The 18445-nt window shown below is 36.5% G+C and overlaps 1 protein-coding gene across 1 annotated transcript; it reads right to left on the reverse strand.

Annotated features, from left to right (window-relative positions):
- Positions 1-1781: 1781 nt before the first annotated feature.
- LOC134746825 (stimulator of interferon genes protein-like) lies at positions 1782-18258 on the reverse strand. The gene is made up of 9 exons (XM_063681388.1): positions 18052-18258; positions 11388-11438; positions 10262-10497; positions 9797-9891; positions 9061-9226; positions 6914-6982; positions 6439-6544; positions 5017-5130; positions 1782-1928 (listed from the first exon to the last, which is right to left on the reverse strand). The coding sequence occupies exons 1-9, from the start codon at positions 18113-18115 to the stop codon at positions 1843-1845; spliced, it is 987 nt and encodes a 328-aa protein (XP_063537458.1). The 5' UTR covers positions 18116-18258; the 3' UTR covers positions 1782-1842.
- Between the last annotated feature and the right edge of the window lie 187 nt (positions 18259-18445).

Here is an 18445-nt window from a genome sequence, read left to right on the forward strand (position 1 = left end):
ATGTAGTAGTAGATATAATATTTATGTTGTACAATCGCCATCAGATATATCAGAGCGGCCGAAGAGCTCAAAAATATCTGAACACGCACCTAGCGCCATGACAATAGAGGCGTGTTCAGATATTTGTGAGTACCTCGGCCGCTCCGATATATCTGATGGCGACTGTACTAGATCGGATTCAAACACCCATCTACAGTACAAAAAGTAATTGTTAACACACTTATACATAACACGTGCTTAACATTAGTCATAGTAATAAACATTTGTTATATAGGTAATAATTATCGAATAATATAATCTTTGATAATATACATATGTCATGCAGAGGATGCATGGAGACAGAAGAAACAGCCTCTCACATGGTGCTGGAGTGCAGCGGAGTGGCCTCATACAGGGCAAAACATCTCGGATCCCCGAGAGACCTCCCCGAGGTCCTACTCAACATCAAAGGTTTGATAGGTTTCCTCGAGGAGCTGGGCTGGCAGGACTAGCCCACCCCCATGTCACGCAAAATAGGCGCTAGTCGTCGAGTTGCGGAAAATCGTCCGAACTACAATACAATACAATACATATGTCAAAAAATAAAACGGTCTAGGAACTGGATTTCCAAATCGATTATGAAAAAAAAAACATACTTATACCTAATCATCAGAAATTAAAACTTGCAAAAAAAAGTCAAAGTACATACTTATAAATTCAAATAAAATGGAGTTAAATAAAAAACACAAATAATGTAAACAAACCAATTTACCTTCATTTCTTCGTAATCTCGCACTTTTTGAGGACAACCATGATTTTATCAACAGTTTTATATAATATTGTCTTCGGTTACCGCGACAGTTACTCATACTAGCGTGATAGTTTTATATACTAATTAAATATTTTATTTATATCAATTACTTACTATTAAGCTTAGAATAAATTTAAAAGTGGAAAAATTACTGCCTTGGGTGAGACTTGAACTCACGGCCTCTGCTTGTTTAAAAAAAAAAAACATTCGTAAAACTTTATACGTCAAATTCTAACAAAATCTGTCATATTCGTTTACATTATTTATTTGTTTTTTTCTATTGAATTACACTTTATAGAGGATATAATATAAGAGCTTATTATAGGGAAACAGACTGTGCTTAAATGTACTTACATGTACCTATAATTATCATTGGCAAGGAATGTTTCTATTATTTTCGTAGTCGACATCTAGCGGCAAGTAGCGGAATTATCAGTCATGCTACTCGACACTAGATGTCACTTGTGTCGCGACTGACGAAATAGTTATTTACGATACAAGTGCGGAAAAGAGGAAACCTACCTTTACCTTTTCGCACGTGTATCGTACAACGTTTTACAGTACATATGGCCCTTTAAACTTTCGACATATGCACGAAAAGTGCTCATTCCCGCACTAGTGCGAAAAAGTAGCACCATATGTACTGTAAAGTATATTGCTCAACAATTTACAACTAATATTATAAGCAGCAGTTGAAAATAGAGTTCCGGTTAATCCGGTCATAATATTAGCTGAAAATCGTTGAGCATTATACTTTTCGTTCGTCGCGACATCTATTGTCGAGTAGCAGTACTGATAATTCCGCTACTTGACGCTAGATGTAGACTACGAAAATAATAGTCTTTTTGTAACAAAACTGATGTATGGAGTGAGAACTATGTCTACTTAATTCTCTTTGGTTTTACAAATGGTCGACTGCCATTCTATACCATTTAGAGGATATTGGGCGACCGCTTATTAACTACATTATGGTCAAGTCCAGAGAGGAAAATGAGGACTACGTTTGTATGGAGAATGGAGAAGTAGTCGTCCCCGTCAAAAAAGCAGAATGGTTATTCGTTCCGTTTAATTTTTTCGTAGTCAGGTTCAATTTCTCGAATCTTCGCCAGCAGAACTTCAGCCAAGTTTTCATCTGGATCTGAGATAAGAAAACAAAATGCTTATAAAATACAACTTAGGACTCACCCACCGAGGGTTCCGTACCCAAAGGGACTCTATTACTAAGACTACACTGTTCGTCCGTCTGTCACCAGGCTGTATCTCATGAACCATGATAGCTAGACAGTTGAAATTTTCACAGATGATGTATTTCTGTTGCCGCTATAAAAACAAATATTAAAAACAGAATAAAATAAATATTGAAGCAAAAAAAATCACGTTTATTGTATGGGAGCCCCATACATAGCCCGGTTTTTTTGCGTAATGGTACGGAACTTCGTGCGCGAGTCCGACTCGCACTTGACCGGTTTTTCTTCTTTCGACAGATGAGGAAAAGTAAGTAGACATTCTCAGTACAGGTACTTACACCTACTGTTATTATTTTTACGATAGTTACAAGCTACGTACTATTAAATTGTTTTAAAGATGTAGGTAATGTTTTTTTACGACACATTTATTGTTAGATATCTATAGTTGGTCAAACCAAATTGTCAGTAAATCAAAACAAAAAAAAACTATACATTCTTTACTTTTGTGTGCTAGTACTAGTTTAAGACAAAGATAGTATGACTCTCTCTGGGTCTGTTTGAAATGAGACAGTCCTTTGACAAACTATACCTAAGACACCTAAGTGTTTGAAAGAAGCGTCGGCAACCCTAGCGTTGTGTCGGCGCGCGCGGTGCGGGGAGCGGCACGTTGAAGGTCACTCCATTGTATTTTTGTGTAGGTATCAACGCGGTAGGTATTTGCGTTTTCCTTGAGAGATAACTGTCTATTCGCAAGAACTATTATATAATCTGTGCCCAGACGCACATGCCATATCATCTGTGTTAGTCTGTGTCAGGGACCGGCCCGCTATCCCTTATCGGGGTTTTATAAGGGTATTGCATAAGGCTTAACTCACCATACCCTTTGCCAGACGAAACCCTTTGTTTCGGTTTTAAAAACCCTTATATAAAGCTACCACATTTGAGTAATCGGTAGCCCAAATACCCTTACAAAACCCTTATCATCCGCTCACCAACACCTTGCATATTGCTTATAAGGGTTAGCCTTATAAAGGGCTTCCCTTTTAGCATATAAGCGTGCTAATTTAAGTCGTCTACCTTGTTCATAAAGCACACATTACTTCGAATCCGAGCGAACGTCGGCGGCGACGGCGGCGTTCTTTGACTAGACACGCATTTTCTTTCCTTTTCATACACTACCGTAGATATATACTAATCCTGTCTCTTTCACGCAAAGGGAAACCTTTATAAAAAGCGCTTAAAGATAAGGGTAACCCTTATTAAGAGCTAGCCTTATTTTTGGTTAGCTCTTCGGTAAGGGTTAGTCAAAGGTAAGGGTATGAATGGGCTTGCAGTTCAATAGGGAAAGTCTTTCAATGTGTTAGCCGTGTTTAAGTGTCGCCCATTGAAAGGGTTTTATCGCGGAAAGGGTTGTCCGGTCCCTGGTCTGTGTTAGTAGTGGTAGTTAAATTCGTGCCATAGCTTTCAATTTTTTTTTTATTGTTATTTTGTTTTTAACGAAAATTTTATTATACCTAAAATACTAATGAATTATGTACCAATTGGAAGAAAGAAAGAATGACAGCCAAAGAAATCTAGATAAGGAATATTTTAAAACCCTACTTTGCTAAGCCCTTACCGGGTCCTAGTAGTTATGTATGTACCTAGCATTAAGTTGCATGTGTGTAGTGTCTGCAACTGACCGTCGAATCTTTCCTAGGGAGTAACTGCACAAAAGATCCTGTTTAACTCTCGTATCGGTTTTGGATCACAACCCTATTTTCTTACGACTTCCGTGATATTTAGGGCAACACTAAGAGTCCATATCCGGTAGCCATAACTCGTTCTCGTTACTTTTCGGAGAGAACTCACGTTGTCCTGTGCTCCGTTGTCGAAAACTACCTTGAAGTCGCTCTTTAGCCTTAACCAAGTATAGAATAGTATAAAATCAGTGCCAATCACATGTGTGTTGTGGAAAAGTACAAAGCTAAGCTCGTAGGCTGGTCCAGGTAGAGGGTAATTCAGTAAGACAGCTGCACGATATTCCTAGACACCAGAGCCGCCCAAAGCTAGCCTTCTTCTCGGCAAACCTCGAATTAAAGGTATGTGATTTGTGCACTTTCGATTCATATTTACTTGTTCCGCGATTTCTTATTGGAATATAGTATAAACGGATGTGTAAAATTCGTGTGAACATTTTTAGCAAATACAGTCCATTAAAGAAATATGTGCAACATTTTGTCAAAAATTATTATGGTAGGAGAACAGATAAATTTTTGGTCCCAAAAATATATAATGAAATAGAATGGTTAAGAGGAGAAAATAAATATAGCATATTGGAAGTAAAGAACAAATTAAAAAAAACACTTATAGATAACTTACCTTGACTTAGCAACCGTGTATTATTATTTAAATTATATTTGTTGTTAATATTGTCTTCGGTTACCGCGATAGTTACTCATGAAATAAAACTATGAAAACGGATTATATCGCGTATATTGAATTTATAATACATCCCGACGTTTCGAACTCTTTACAGCGTTCGTGGTCAACGGGTGACTGAGGAAAAATTACAAAATGCAAAAATACCCACATACTAAAATAATGAACAATCATAGACTACAAACTTTAAGGCTGGTTGTACATGCAAAATCGGTTCATAAGGCTAGTTATACACTATAATTATTTTTCAAGTAAAGATATATATATATACGCGATAAAAATAAACTATGCCGGCTCCAACCCTACACCACGGACCCGAGAAGATTTAATTCCCTCCTAAATTGTAGGAGGTTTAATTCCCTCCTAAATTGTAGGAGGGTATCCCAATATGGGACCGGCAACAAACTCGGCGGGACACATCTTTTCAAAACATCAGAATGTCCAGCATCATCCAACACTACGGTCTCACACCGCGACAGCGAGACATAGACCTTTGAAAAAAAAAAGAAAAAAAAAAAAAAAACAATTTTATCGTTATTGCATCCAAAGAAATCCCTATGGGTCGAAGTGTATCCGCAAGGGCCCCCTAAAACCATAAGATAAAATAAGATAACTGACCGTCGTAATAGACGAGGTCGACCTTGCCCCGCAGCTCGGGGCTGTTGGCGACGATGGCGGGGAGCGCGGCGCAGAACTCCGAGGTTATCTCGTCGCCGTCCGCTGCCGCTAGACCTGCCATATTACAATAGGCAAAGATAGATATAACTCCGTAATAGCATAGAGTAAATAAAACTATGAAAACGGATTATATCGCGTATATTGAATTTATAATACATCCCGACGTTTCGAACTCTTTACAGCGTTCGTAGCATAGAGTAACTTATACTAGAGCGATACTGTCATAGTAAATTTTGTAACCCCAGTAAATTCACTGCCATCTGTCGACACACTTTAAAACTGAAAATGAAGATTTATAAAAATACGATAGAATGTATTTAAATATAGATAAATGATTTTTTTTATTTGCATTAATTATTTTTATGATTTAGACCCATGTTCTTTCACTGATATGCGTTAAAATTGTTAAATAACAAACGAAACCGTCAACGCCATCTATACGACTGTAGGCCAAAACTAGTAGCGCCCTCTGAACGAGAATCAAATTTTCTTGATTTTCGAGGCACGTTTTTTCCTTAGACTCTATCCATCTATTACGGAGTTATATCTATCTTTGGTAATAGATGGATACAGTCTAAGGAAAAAACGTGCCTCGAAAATCACGAAAATTTGATTCTCGATCAGATGGCGCCACTAGTTTTAGCCTACACTCGTATAGAGGGCGTTGACTGTTTCGTTTGTTATTTATAATTTTAACGCATACCAGTGAAAGAACATGGGTCAAAATCATATAAAAATAATTAATGCAAATAAAAAAATCATTTATCCATATTTAAATACATTTTATCGTATTTTTATAAATATTTATTTTTAGTTTTAAAGTGTGTCGACAGATGGCAGTGAATTTACTGGGGTTACAAAATTTACTATGACAGTACCGCTCTAGTATAAGTTACTCTATGTACGAAACTAATTGTTAGTTTTCTGGTCACTTTATGGTCGCGACGGGGAATGGAGGCATTTACAACGAGTCGCACAGTATGCTGTCCCACAGACCCCGCTGCCTCCACAGAAAACCGGATTTGAACGGATGACCTCCTGCGTTACAGCCTATAATTCGTTTGGTCACGATCGAGTCCAAAGTTTGTTTAGGCCTCGTCCGAGACATTGTGACCGCGCGTACAGTCGAAGGCAAAAATATCGATCCACGCAAATGACTCAAAAATATGTGAACACGACTTTATTGTCTAGGGTGTAAGAGTACACAATTTTTTGAAACTGGGAATGTATATATATTTATGCCCTTGACTGTACATTTGCCTAGGCGAGGCATAAGCACGCGGCAATTTCCTCGCGAGGCGTCTCGTTCTGTAATGACCCGCCTAATGAACGCATTTGACACCTGACGTATTAAGTACTTACGTTGGTAGACGGGGCGCCGCTGAAGTACCTTCCAAAGCGTGTGGAGAGGTGTCGCGCACTCTGCTACCACGTGCACGGGCCTAGGGTCGTCCGGGTGGCGGCGAATCTAAAATATATTATTTCAATATTATAACTATAGTAAAATTTTAAAATGATTTACTCAAGCAATCTGCTGACACCGAGGACGCAACGCACTTCGCGCGGTAATAATGGTAGGCTACAGTTTAAATAAATTAGTTCGCATTTAATACAAGAAAACTATAGAAAATAAAAACATAATTTATTGACACATTTTATTTACACTGCAAATGGTAGATTTAGACGTGAGAATATCACATCATCAGTCAAACACCCTACTGACTCGCGAAGGTTCGGTTTTGCTCTAGTTTCGTCCGAAACCGAACGTTCGGCCGAAACATGATTTTTATACCGAAATCGAAACTTCGGCCGGACACTATTCAAAATCAATACCTACCTTGTATGTAGTATTTCTGTACACACGGTCCCGGACTCCAGCGACATCTTTTTGTACGTCGGACAGACTCTGCAAACATAATAAATTGTCAATTAAAAAACTTTAACACACCTAAAAACCACATTTTTACCACATTTCAAAAAAGATGCAATTTAATTCTAGCCTCATTGTTACTTTTTTATTTTTTAGTCCTGAAAATTATGATGATGAAATTTGATTTTAATAACAAAACTTCCGTGAGTCACTGACATATTAAATATATTAAACCGGGTCACTCACGTTTATAAAGTCGATAATCGCTCGACATGTTTCGCTACATAAACTATATCATCGATCATCGACTTTATAAACGTGAGTGACCCGGTTTAATATATTTTATATAAAATTTGATGTTATAAGTTATATGCTTTACTAATGAATCATTTTAACATTTACCAATCGCTTTTCGGTAAAGGAAAACATCGTGATTTTTTTGGGACCAAGTTCCCTATCGGACGATAGGCGGGTGGGAGCTAGGCAAAAAAAAAGTGTAAGATATGACCGTCACGACCCATACGATTGAGAAATGTATAATGAGAAGAAGGATTCCGGACACGGATACAGACACGGACACCAAGAACATAACATAAAATAACAGAACATAACATAACGAGATTGGACGAGAGCCCTGCGCACATTTAACGAAGTTGCCAATCGAACTGGCGTATTTTACTGTTCCGAGAGTGAATTTGTAAAAGTTACATTGTTCGTGTTGTGTTATTCTTAGTTATAGTATGTATATACCTAGTTATAGTAGTAATTTATTATTTTTAAGGTTAATAGACACTATCGCATTGGGTAACTGTAAGGATAGCTGTAAGATTTATTAAATAAATAAATAACATAGCATAACATACAATGACCATGACCATTTCCAATTTCTTAACTTCGGTCCAACCGAGTGTTCCACGACACTCACCATTATTTAGGGTTCCGTACTCAAAGGGTAAAAACGGGACCCTATTACTAAGACTACGCTGTCCGTCTGTCTGTCTGTCACCAGGCTGTATCTCATGAACCGTGATAGCTAGACAGCCGAAATTTTCACAGATGATGTATTTCTGTTGCCGCTATAAAAACAAATACTAAAAACAGAATAAAATAAATATTTAAGTGGGGCTCCCATACAACAAACGTAATTTTTTGCCGTTTTTGAGCGTAATGGTATGGAACCCTTCGTGCGCGAGTCCGACTCGCACTTGGCCGGTTTTATTTTTTCATAAGTATGTGTATTTTTTTTATAATCTTATTGGCCTCAACGTCACTGACCCTGCAGGCTTCTAGGCTGGGCTGCAACGGGTCCCATTTGTTGATATTAATGCTGCAAGTTCGGCGGACAGAAGAGAGACTTGGTCACCACTTTAAAGAGTTGTCCTCAGGGCGAGGCAAGTCTACACCTTAAAATTGCCTCGCGAGGCAATTTCCCTATGTGGACTATTAACCTGTCAGGCCTATGGAACTCTCCGCGCGAGCTCGGATTTATACCTACGACTCGCTTCCCGCCGGCGGGACTCAAGCTAGCCAGTTGGTTGCCACACGCGCTCACGCACGCACGTCACCGCGCGCTATGCTAAAGAAATGTCTTCGTCACGAACAAATAACACAGCTTGTAGTATAGATGAATGCAGAAATAACGAAACAAATAAAAAGTATAGTTTTTTCCTCTTTCGACGAATGAAGAAAAGTAAGTAGACATTCTCAATATATGTACTTACACCTACTGTTATTATTTTTACGATAGTTACAAGCTACGTAGGTACTATTAAATTATTTTAAAGATGTAGGTAATGTTTTTTACGACACATTTATAGCTAGATATCTACCTAAGACACCTAAGTATTCGAAAGAAGCGTCGGCAACCCTAGCGTTGTGTCGGTGCGCGCGGTGCGGGGAGCGGCGCGTTGAAGGTCACTCCATTGTATTTTTGTGTAGGTATCAAAACGGTAGGTATTTGCGTTTTCTTTGAGAGATAATCATCTGTTCGTAAGAACTATTATATAATCTGTGCCTGGGTGGTCACTTAATAGTTTTGTTTTTTTTTTTTCAAATGTTAACCATGTTTGAACCCTTGAGTTACTGTTAATGGTATTGACTTCAACGTCACTGACCCTGCAGGCTTCTAGGCTGGGCTGCATCGGGTCCCGTTTGTTAAAATGCTCCAGGTTGGGCGGACAGAAGAGAGACTTGGTCACCACTATGAAGAGTCTCCGGACTGGGAAGAAGACTCCATGGTCGGCTTCGGCTTCGCGGATTTGTTCTTCTAGGCCGTAGAATCTAAAATAAGACCAAAATTTTCAAGTGTAAAGATCGGCAACGCGCATCTGACATAACTGGAGTTGTAAGCTGTTCATAGGTTGCGGTAACTGCTTACTATCAGGCAGACCTTATGCTCCTATCCATAAGGATCCATATCCATAAGGATAGGAGCATAAGCAAAGAGGGAAAGTTTTTAAGGATAGGGATATCCCCTATCCTTTAAAACTTCCCCTCTTTCAACGTCGGTTCAAAATGTAGCCTATGACAACACGTCACAAAAACAAATAGTTTGACAAGAAGTAACCTCTAACCATCGGTTCAGGTTAGAGGTTACCATAGCCTATGGACACCTGCAACTCAAACGGAGTGCGGACATGCGCGTTGGCGACCCGAACAATGATTTAAATATTATTAAATTACGTAAAAGGTTAACAAGAGTACATAGCTTGATTATAAAAGAAACTAAACGCAAATTTTGTTGGTACTGAACTGTCAAAAATGACAAAATTATATAAAATCCATTCCAGCTTTTGTTGGTCCAGTTACGGGGTAACATTGAAAAGACTAGGAACTGAACTGAGTACCAACCTGGCTCCATCGCTGGGGATCACTTGATACAGGTAGCCCTCTGAAAAACTGCACGCCATCCCTTCTCCGTAAGTTATCGTTGCTGAACGACGTTTCTGAAATAATCTTTTTGATAATAAAACATATTTTGGGGACCATCACACAGGTCAATCTAACCGCCCTAGACCCAAACTAAGAACATCCTGTACTATGGGTATTAGGCGACGATATACTTAGGTAGTTAACTAGTTAGACACATAGAAAGCACCGATAATTGAAGAACAAATATTCATGATAAAAAAATTAAATTAAAAAGCTTTTATTTCGGATTATAATATATCCATAGAAGTACACACATAAGTAAATGCCTCCAGCTTTGTAGGCAAGGTCACTACCGAATAGGCTAGGAACCAAATAGGTGTATTTCATTAATGTTTAATAATTCAATAAATAATTAAAAAAATATATATACAGAAAAAAACTTACCGCTTCAATATATCTTGCAACCGAGGAAGCTATTAGCATCAAAACCAAATCCAAGTCCAGTACCAACTGACTATTCACCGCAAGCACAGCCGTTGAAACTCCGAAGGCATAGACGGTGTTCCTGTATTTGTCTTTCCAGCGGAGCTCGGGGAGGCGCCTGGTTTGGAAGGTGGTGTATACCTTGCAAATGATGACCTCGAGGAATTGGCTGGATAGTAGGAAGGCGGTAAAGCGGGCTGCAAATATATTGTTCATATCAGAGGTCTATAAACTTTTTGGGAGCCAGGCCAAACTAAATTGACAGGCTTGCAGGTTTAAGGCCTGGTTAAATATACTGGCCTCACCCCTAATTATCTTAGGGCCATGTTTACACATTAAGGCCGCTTCCCCAATTGGCGGTGCGGTATCGGTGCAGTACGGCTAATGTTGTTTATGCTGACAAAGTAAATAATAATAGGCTTATTATTAATGGCAGCTTGTGGCGTGCTGTTGGGCAGTAACGACCCCATGGACCCGAGTGCTCCAGAGAGTCAATCAGGGTCTATGTCTCCAGCGTGTTGTCGTTGGTCGGAGTGGAACCCCAAGGGGGGTCGCCAGGACTCTCGGCTCTGGCTTGCCTTAATTGGCCATCCAGAGAGGAGTTGTTAGAGCTATATGCTCCAGGGGTGCGAGTAACTTAAAAGTTAATGCTTAGGATGTTTATAAAGGCATTTCAGGGCGATATTGATGAATGAGTATGAGAATGAGCTAGACTTTGATTTTATTGTAATTATTGACTCCATAGCTCACTATAATCTTACCTTGCGATGAAACCTCCGATGCCTAGTTATAATAGACATATTAAAGTGTAAAAAAATCCTGTAAACTTTAATCAAAGTCAAATAATACTTACCTAATATACAAGATATATACAGTGGTACTACGTAAACGAAATTAATAACTAGCTTAAATCTAAAATAGGCCCTTGAGGCATTGTACCAAGGATGCTGGCGGCATTTCCCCGCTGTATCGCAATGCTGATACGTTGTGCGAGAAAGCCGCCAGCTCTTCGGTCACCAGTTACGTCAACCAGACGCTTCGCGATTTCTGCAAACAACTTATGCGCGCTGGGAACATACCATCTTACCTAATAATATCACATATTTCTGTATTGTTGGGATGTCCATGTTGAAAGAATCTTAAACAAAAGAAACTTGTTAATTTAAATCAAAAATTAAATACTTTTGTCCAAAGCTTTAAGCCTCCTGGCTTTCCACAAACTACTGAGGCCCTGAGGCCCACTAAAACCTAAACAATGGAGTCATTCTTTAACAATCTGAACAGTGCATTCCTTGTTTAAAACAACAGCTTACAGTTTTGATTTTTAAACAATTAGACCTGTACCAATAACTTCTGAGGTTATAAGAATATTAATGTTGCTTATTTTTTATATATAGTTTCCAGACCATATACTAAACCTAAAAATAATATTTTGTGTCATCCTAGGTATTTGCTTAGGTAGAAATTTAGGTATTTCTTTTTTCAATCAGCATTCTGTAAAAAAAATATTCGAGACGAAATTCTTTGTTTCCCTGTAAAGGCAAAGTGGCTTCCGACGTACACACGCATTTTGTGTCATTTTCATCCACGGGTATAATGGCATTTAATAAATACCTAATATTGATCATAAAACGCCTAAAAAAATATTAGAGTCGGTAAGTGAAGTGTTGTACTTTACAGAACATTGTTATATGTTATTCAAACAAATCTGTGTCAAATTCATCCACCGCTTTTATTTAAAAAAAAATTTTTTCTAATTAACACCCTGTATCTGCCACAAAAAAAAATCATATTATTAAGTTTACGTCTACAATATTATAATACCACATTGAGACATCATTCATAATTTGGGTCATTTTGATCCACGGTTTTTTTACTATCTGGCAAAATAAAACTCAATTGAGCAAGAAGGGCGTGCGCGGGGAAGGGTACCTACGCGGGTGGGGTGCTTATTATACTTGCCGCAATATCAGCTGGCGACTGAGATCTTAATACTATCTCCTTTACCCTTGTTAAGACCAACCAAGAGATGGCATTATGAGCTGTCTCGCCACTTAGTTTTGCGATACAGTGTATTTATTTCATTCGGAGGCATAATTACATTGTCTTATCAATCTTACCGTAGTAGGTATATAAATATAATTAAAAATAAACTGTAGGCTGCACTCCTCATACTGACCAACATTTGTGACGTTCCTAATCAAAAGGTACCACTTTCTCTGACAGGTTATTTGTATAAAGAAATAATCAAATTTCGTCTTTATGGTAAACGACAAAGTGGTACCTACCTTTTGATTGAGAATGTCACAACAGCGACTTAAAAATTACTTTTGTTTCGATTTTTAGTAGACTTTTTAAGTTTATTTTAAGACGCAATTTATTGTGATTTTTGTTATGTTTAAGCGTGGCAAGCAACATTAATTACATTGATGATGATGTTCATTAAATACAATATTTTTTCATACTATACTGAACTGTCACCCTATACATGAGAATGAACAGCGCCCTCTTGACAATGATCATATATTACTGGTCAGGCTTTAATATGTGTCATAATTTAGTAAAGTCCCCTTTTTGGAATCTAAGTTTCCGAGTTACAGCAGTTTAGTGAAAGCGTTTTTTTTTTAAATATAAATTAAGGGTTGAATAAAGAGGAAAGAAAATTTGATTATTTTTGCGCTACGACGCACGGTTTAGGAGATACAGCCCTATAAAGTTTTTTTTAGTTTTTTTTCTTTTTTCTTTTTTACATTGTGTTTTTTGTATATTACTTTGGGGTTTAATAAAGGGGAACGAAAATTTAATTATTTCTGCGCTACGACGCATGGTTTAGGAGATCAAGCCCTATAAAAAAAAAACTTTTTTTTTTTTTTGCGTTTTTTTTTTGTATAAATTAATGGTTACATAAAGGGGACCGAAAAGTTGATTATTTTTGCGCTACGACGCACGGTTTAGGAGATACAGCCCTATATAGATTTTTTTCTTTTTCTTTTTTACGTTTCTAAATCTTAATTAAGGGCTTCTTAAGGGGAACGAAAATTTGATTATTTTTCGCTACCATGCACGGTTTAGCAAATACATCCCTAAAGTTTTTTTTGTTGTTTTTTTTTCTTTTTTTTGTCATTGCGTTTTTTGTTATTACTTTGGAGTTTCATAAAAGGGAACGAAAATTTTATTATTTTTGCGCTACGATGCACGGGTTAGGAGATACAGCCCTATAAAGTTTTTTTATTATTTTTTTCTTTCTTTTTCTTGTGTTTTTGTATATTATTTTGGGGCTTCATAAAGGGGAACGAAAATTTTATTATTTTTGCGCTACGACGCATGGTTTAGGAGATACAGCCCTATAAAGATTTTTTTTTAAATTTTGCAATTTTTTAAATATAAATTATGGGTTGCATAAAGGGGAAAGAAAATTTTATTATTTTTGCGCTACGACGCATGGTTTAGAAGATACAGCCCTATAAAGATTTTTTTTTTAAATTTTGCGTTTTTTTTAAATATAAATTATGGGTTGCATAAAGGGGAACGAAAATTTTATTGTTTTTGCGGTACCACGCATGGTTTAGGAGATACAGCTCTAATAAAGTTTTTTTTCCTGGTTTTTTTTTGTTTTTTTTTTTTAAGTATTAATTACGGGTTTCTTAAAGGGGTTTTTTTTAATTATTTTTGCGCTACGACGCATGGTTTAAGAGATACAGCCTTATAATGTTTTTTTTTTTTAAATTGCGTTTTTTTTTTAAATATAAATTATGGGTTGCATACAGGGGAACAAAAATTTTATTATTTTTGCGCCACCACGCACGGTTTAGGAGATATTATATCTATATATATAGCTATAATAGCTCTATAAAGTTTTTTTTCCTGGTTTTTTTTTAAGTTTTAATTAAGGGTTTCTTAAAGGGGAACGAAAATTTGATTATTTTTGTGCTACGATGCACGGTTTAGGAGATGCAGCCCTATAAAGATTTTTTTTGTTGTTTTTTTTTTTCATTGTGTTTTTTGTATATTATTTTGGGGTTCCGTAAAGGGGAACGAAAATTTTGTTCTTTTTGCGCTACCACGCACGGTTTAGGAGATATAGCTCTATAAAGATTTTTTCCTGTTATTTTTTGTTTTTTTTTTAAGTATTAATTAAGGGATCTTTAAAGGGGAACGAAAAATTGATTATTTTTGCGCTACGATGCACGATTTAGGATATGCAGCCCTATAAAGATTTTTTTTGTTTTTTTTTTTCATTGTGTTTTTTGTATATTAGTTTGGGGTTCCACAAAGGGGAACGAAATTTTGATTATTTTTGCGCTACGACGGTTTAGGAGATACAGCCCTATAAAGTTTTTTTTGTTTTTTTTTTCATTGTGTTTTTTGTATATTACTTTGGGGTTCCATAAAGGGGAACGAAAATTTTATTATTTTTGCGCTACGACGCACGGTTTAGGAGATACAGCCCTAAAATGATTTTTTTTCCACTTTCTTTTTTGCGTTTTTCAATCTTAATTAGGGGTTTCTTAAAGGGTTTTTTTTTAATTATTTTTGCGCTACGATGCACGGTGTAGGAGACACAGCCCTATAAAGTTTTTTTGTTATTTTTTTCTTTTTTTTCATTGTGTTTTTAGTATATTACTTTGGGGCTTCATAAAGGGGAACGAAATTTTTATTATTTTTGCGCCACCACGCACGTTTTAGGAGATATTATATCTATATATATAGCTATAATAGCTCTATAAAGTTTTTTTCCTGGTTTTTTTAAAAGTTTTAATTAAGGGTTTCTTAAGGGGAACGAAAATTTGATTATTTTTGTGCTACGATGCACATTTTAGGAGATGCAGCCCTATAAAGATTTTTTCCTCTTTTTTTTCTTTTTTGCGTTTTTAAATCTTAATTAGGGGCTTCTTAAAGGGGAGCGAAAATTTGATTATTTTTGCGCTACGATGCACGATATAGGAGATACAGCTAATACAGCCCTATAAAGATTTTGTTTCTTTTTTTTTCATTGTATTTTTCATGTATTACTTTTGGGTTACATAAAGGGGAACGAAAATTTTATTATTTTTGCGCTACGACGCATGGTTTAGGAGATACAGTCCTATATATTTTTTTACAATGCATGTGCTCGAAAAGTGCGTTTCCTACGGAGCCATATCGTGCGGAAAGTACTGCTTTTCCGCACTAGTGCTTTTTGTTTTCAATTTTTTTTTTACAGTACATATGGTGCTACTTTCTCGCACTAGTGCGGAAAAGAGCACTTACCGTGCATATGTCGAAAGTTTAAAGGGCCATATGTACTGTAAAACGTACGATACACGTGCGAATAGGTAATTCGCAACTCGTGTCGATTTAAAACACTCCTTTTAATAATTAAACTTATTTGCCATGACATGTTTTTTTATTTACTCGCACAATGCATAGTAAAACATTGTATGATACACGTGCGTAAAGATGATTTCTGCACTTGTTGCATAAATAGCATTTTTTTTTATCAAAGAATGAAAGAAAGTCACGGTATTAATAACCAAATTTTACTTAGTGGTACCTTTTCCCTATCACTGTCACAAATGTATGTGGCGTTCACGTAAACGCGATATTTTTAAGATTTCCCTGCGCAATGTTGCCAGCTCGCTCGCAAATCAAACATGTACTTACAGTTCTTTTGCATAATGGTGACATTGTACAATATCTATGAGTTTTAAATAGGTAAAAGATAATTCGACGCATTCTTTGCTTGCTTGTTGCTTGTTGTTGTGTTGTTTGCGTAACTTCTTTGAATAAGTTGCGTTAATTTGGCGCACAGGCGAAGTAAACATGCGTTGCGTACGGCAAGGTCACGCCGCGGCCCCACCCTGCACGGCCTCCGTTGCCCATTCAGACCGCCCGCTAGCTTCGTTTGAACGCAAATAATATTTTTGTAATATTTGTTTATGCAGTGGATGCAAGTGACACAAATTCATACATCTTATTTATCCCGCATTTCAAATTAATAAGATGTAAACTCTAATATCTTTAATATTCTTTTGTAACGGTGACAGCCTGTTACAACAAAATCATCAAATATCTTATGAAGCTATGCCTTAATAAGACACAAAATCATTTAATGGACCTATTTAAACGATTAAATTCGACCTAAGTATTTTTTTTTAACTCTAATTTTTTTTTGTGTCATTTAGAATATTATGACATAGTATCAGATTGCAGTGGACGTAATTGACACAAACTATGTTTTCACACTAAAAACACTATCCTAAATGCAACACAGTTACATGTTTTCTCTCGAATATTTTTTTCTCCAAGATAATTCAAAATAAAAAATAATTACCACAAAATAACAAATTACTAGAAAAGCAAATTATATATATGACACAAAACAAAATGTAAGATTTACATCTTAACAAAGTATTCATAAGCGAAAACAGAATTGACTTTAATATTTTTATAACCTAGGGGTCAAAATATAGCCAGCGGTACAGGTCTAAATGGACCTTGTTGCCTTCAATATAGAGTTTAAACTTTAAAAATCTACATATGGTTACCTACTTAAATAATGGGCTCTGTGAACTCTTTGCCAGCAATAAGTTACATTGTTATTCTTAGGGTTATGTTACTTAATTAGACTTTGAGATAACAGTGAATAATGTGAAGAAACTGTAGACAAGAATTTTTATTTTTAAGTTCTAGGAATTTATTCACACACAGATTTGACTAGAATCTAGGTGATATCATAAACAAAAATAGTTATTTTATTTTATAAGGTTGTGGTGTAACTTTTAGGCTGGCCAAGCAATAAGAAGGTATAGAGGTAAATGCTAGGAACACAATGTTTGACTTCGTAGCTTTGTGTGGAACTTTGGACTAGTTACGAGATGAACATATCAAAAGTCCCTGACCGTAACCCTGGTGCTGGGGGGAGAGGGGGGTTTGAAGGTTCAGTTTTTCGGTTTTTCGATTATATCTCGGAAACTATGCGTCTGAGCGACATGGCCACTTATACAAAATGCAAAAGTGATTTAATTTTTACAAGGTTTATTAAGTCAAGTTTTTCGATATTTTGTATAGTTTTTGAGATATCCGCTCTTGAAGGTTTATTTAGGGCTCTCATTTTTATCTTGATTATTTACATCAGTGAAGCTGCTAGGCTGGGTTTGGTAACGTTTTCGTATAAATCGGGGGTGCTGAATTCATTTATAGTATCAACATTGACATCTTTCCTAAGTAAAAACAAAATTTAAAAAAGTTTTTTTTTTTAATCTTATCTTTACGCTTAAACCGCTGAACCGATTTCGTTGAAATTTGGTATGGCAAGTCTGAAAAACTATACAAGATATCAAAAACTTGACTGAATAAAACTTGTAACAAATTAAATCACTTTTCATTTTGTATAAGTGGCCATGTCGCTCAGACGCATAGTTTCCGAGATATAATAGAAAAAACCGAAAAATTAAACCTTCAAACCCCGCTCTCCCCCCCAGCACCAGGGTTACGGCCGGGGACTTTTGATATGTTCATCTCCTAACTATATAGTCCAAACAAAGCTACGAAGTCAAAAATTGTGTTCCAAGCATTTCCCTCTAACTTTTATTGGGCATTCATTTCATGGCCTATTTCTTTACTAGAATATAACCTAAATTTTTAACGTTATTACGGTCAATTATTAAATATTATTAATTAAACGTACGCTAGTAAGATTCTGTATTATTTCTGTAGAAAATTACAAAGTACTTTAGATAATAGACAACTATGTTACGTGCAATACTTACGATATCCGGCAGTTATGCCGCCTAAAAAGAAAACCTGGATGCCTAGGATGTGTTCTAATTCCATCTTGTGACAGTGTTTTCATTGGAATACAATCGATTTTAATCTAAGAACTTCTAGACTTCTAAAAAAACAGAAATTCAAGTAAATAAAAGTAAACAACACCGCGCACCGCACAACATCCTTTGCAAAATTTGATTTGATTTGAAGTCAAGATTTTGAAGACCAGAAGGCCTACCGTAAACACCCATACGAAATTCGCAAAATGCGGGTATCTTTCTCTTTTACTCCAATTAAGGAAAATGTAGTGACAGAGAAAGATGCTCGCAATTTGCGAATTTCGGTGTTCGACTGTTCGCACTTCGTAGTAGGCCCTCTGATGACAATGACAGTGCT

Source organism: Cydia strobilella, chromosome 13 (genome assembly GCF_947568885.1).
Source record: "Cydia strobilella chromosome 13, ilCydStro3.1, whole genome shotgun sequence".
In the NCBI taxonomy this organism is placed as follows: domain Eukaryota; kingdom Metazoa; phylum Arthropoda; class Insecta; order Lepidoptera; family Tortricidae; genus Cydia; species Cydia strobilella.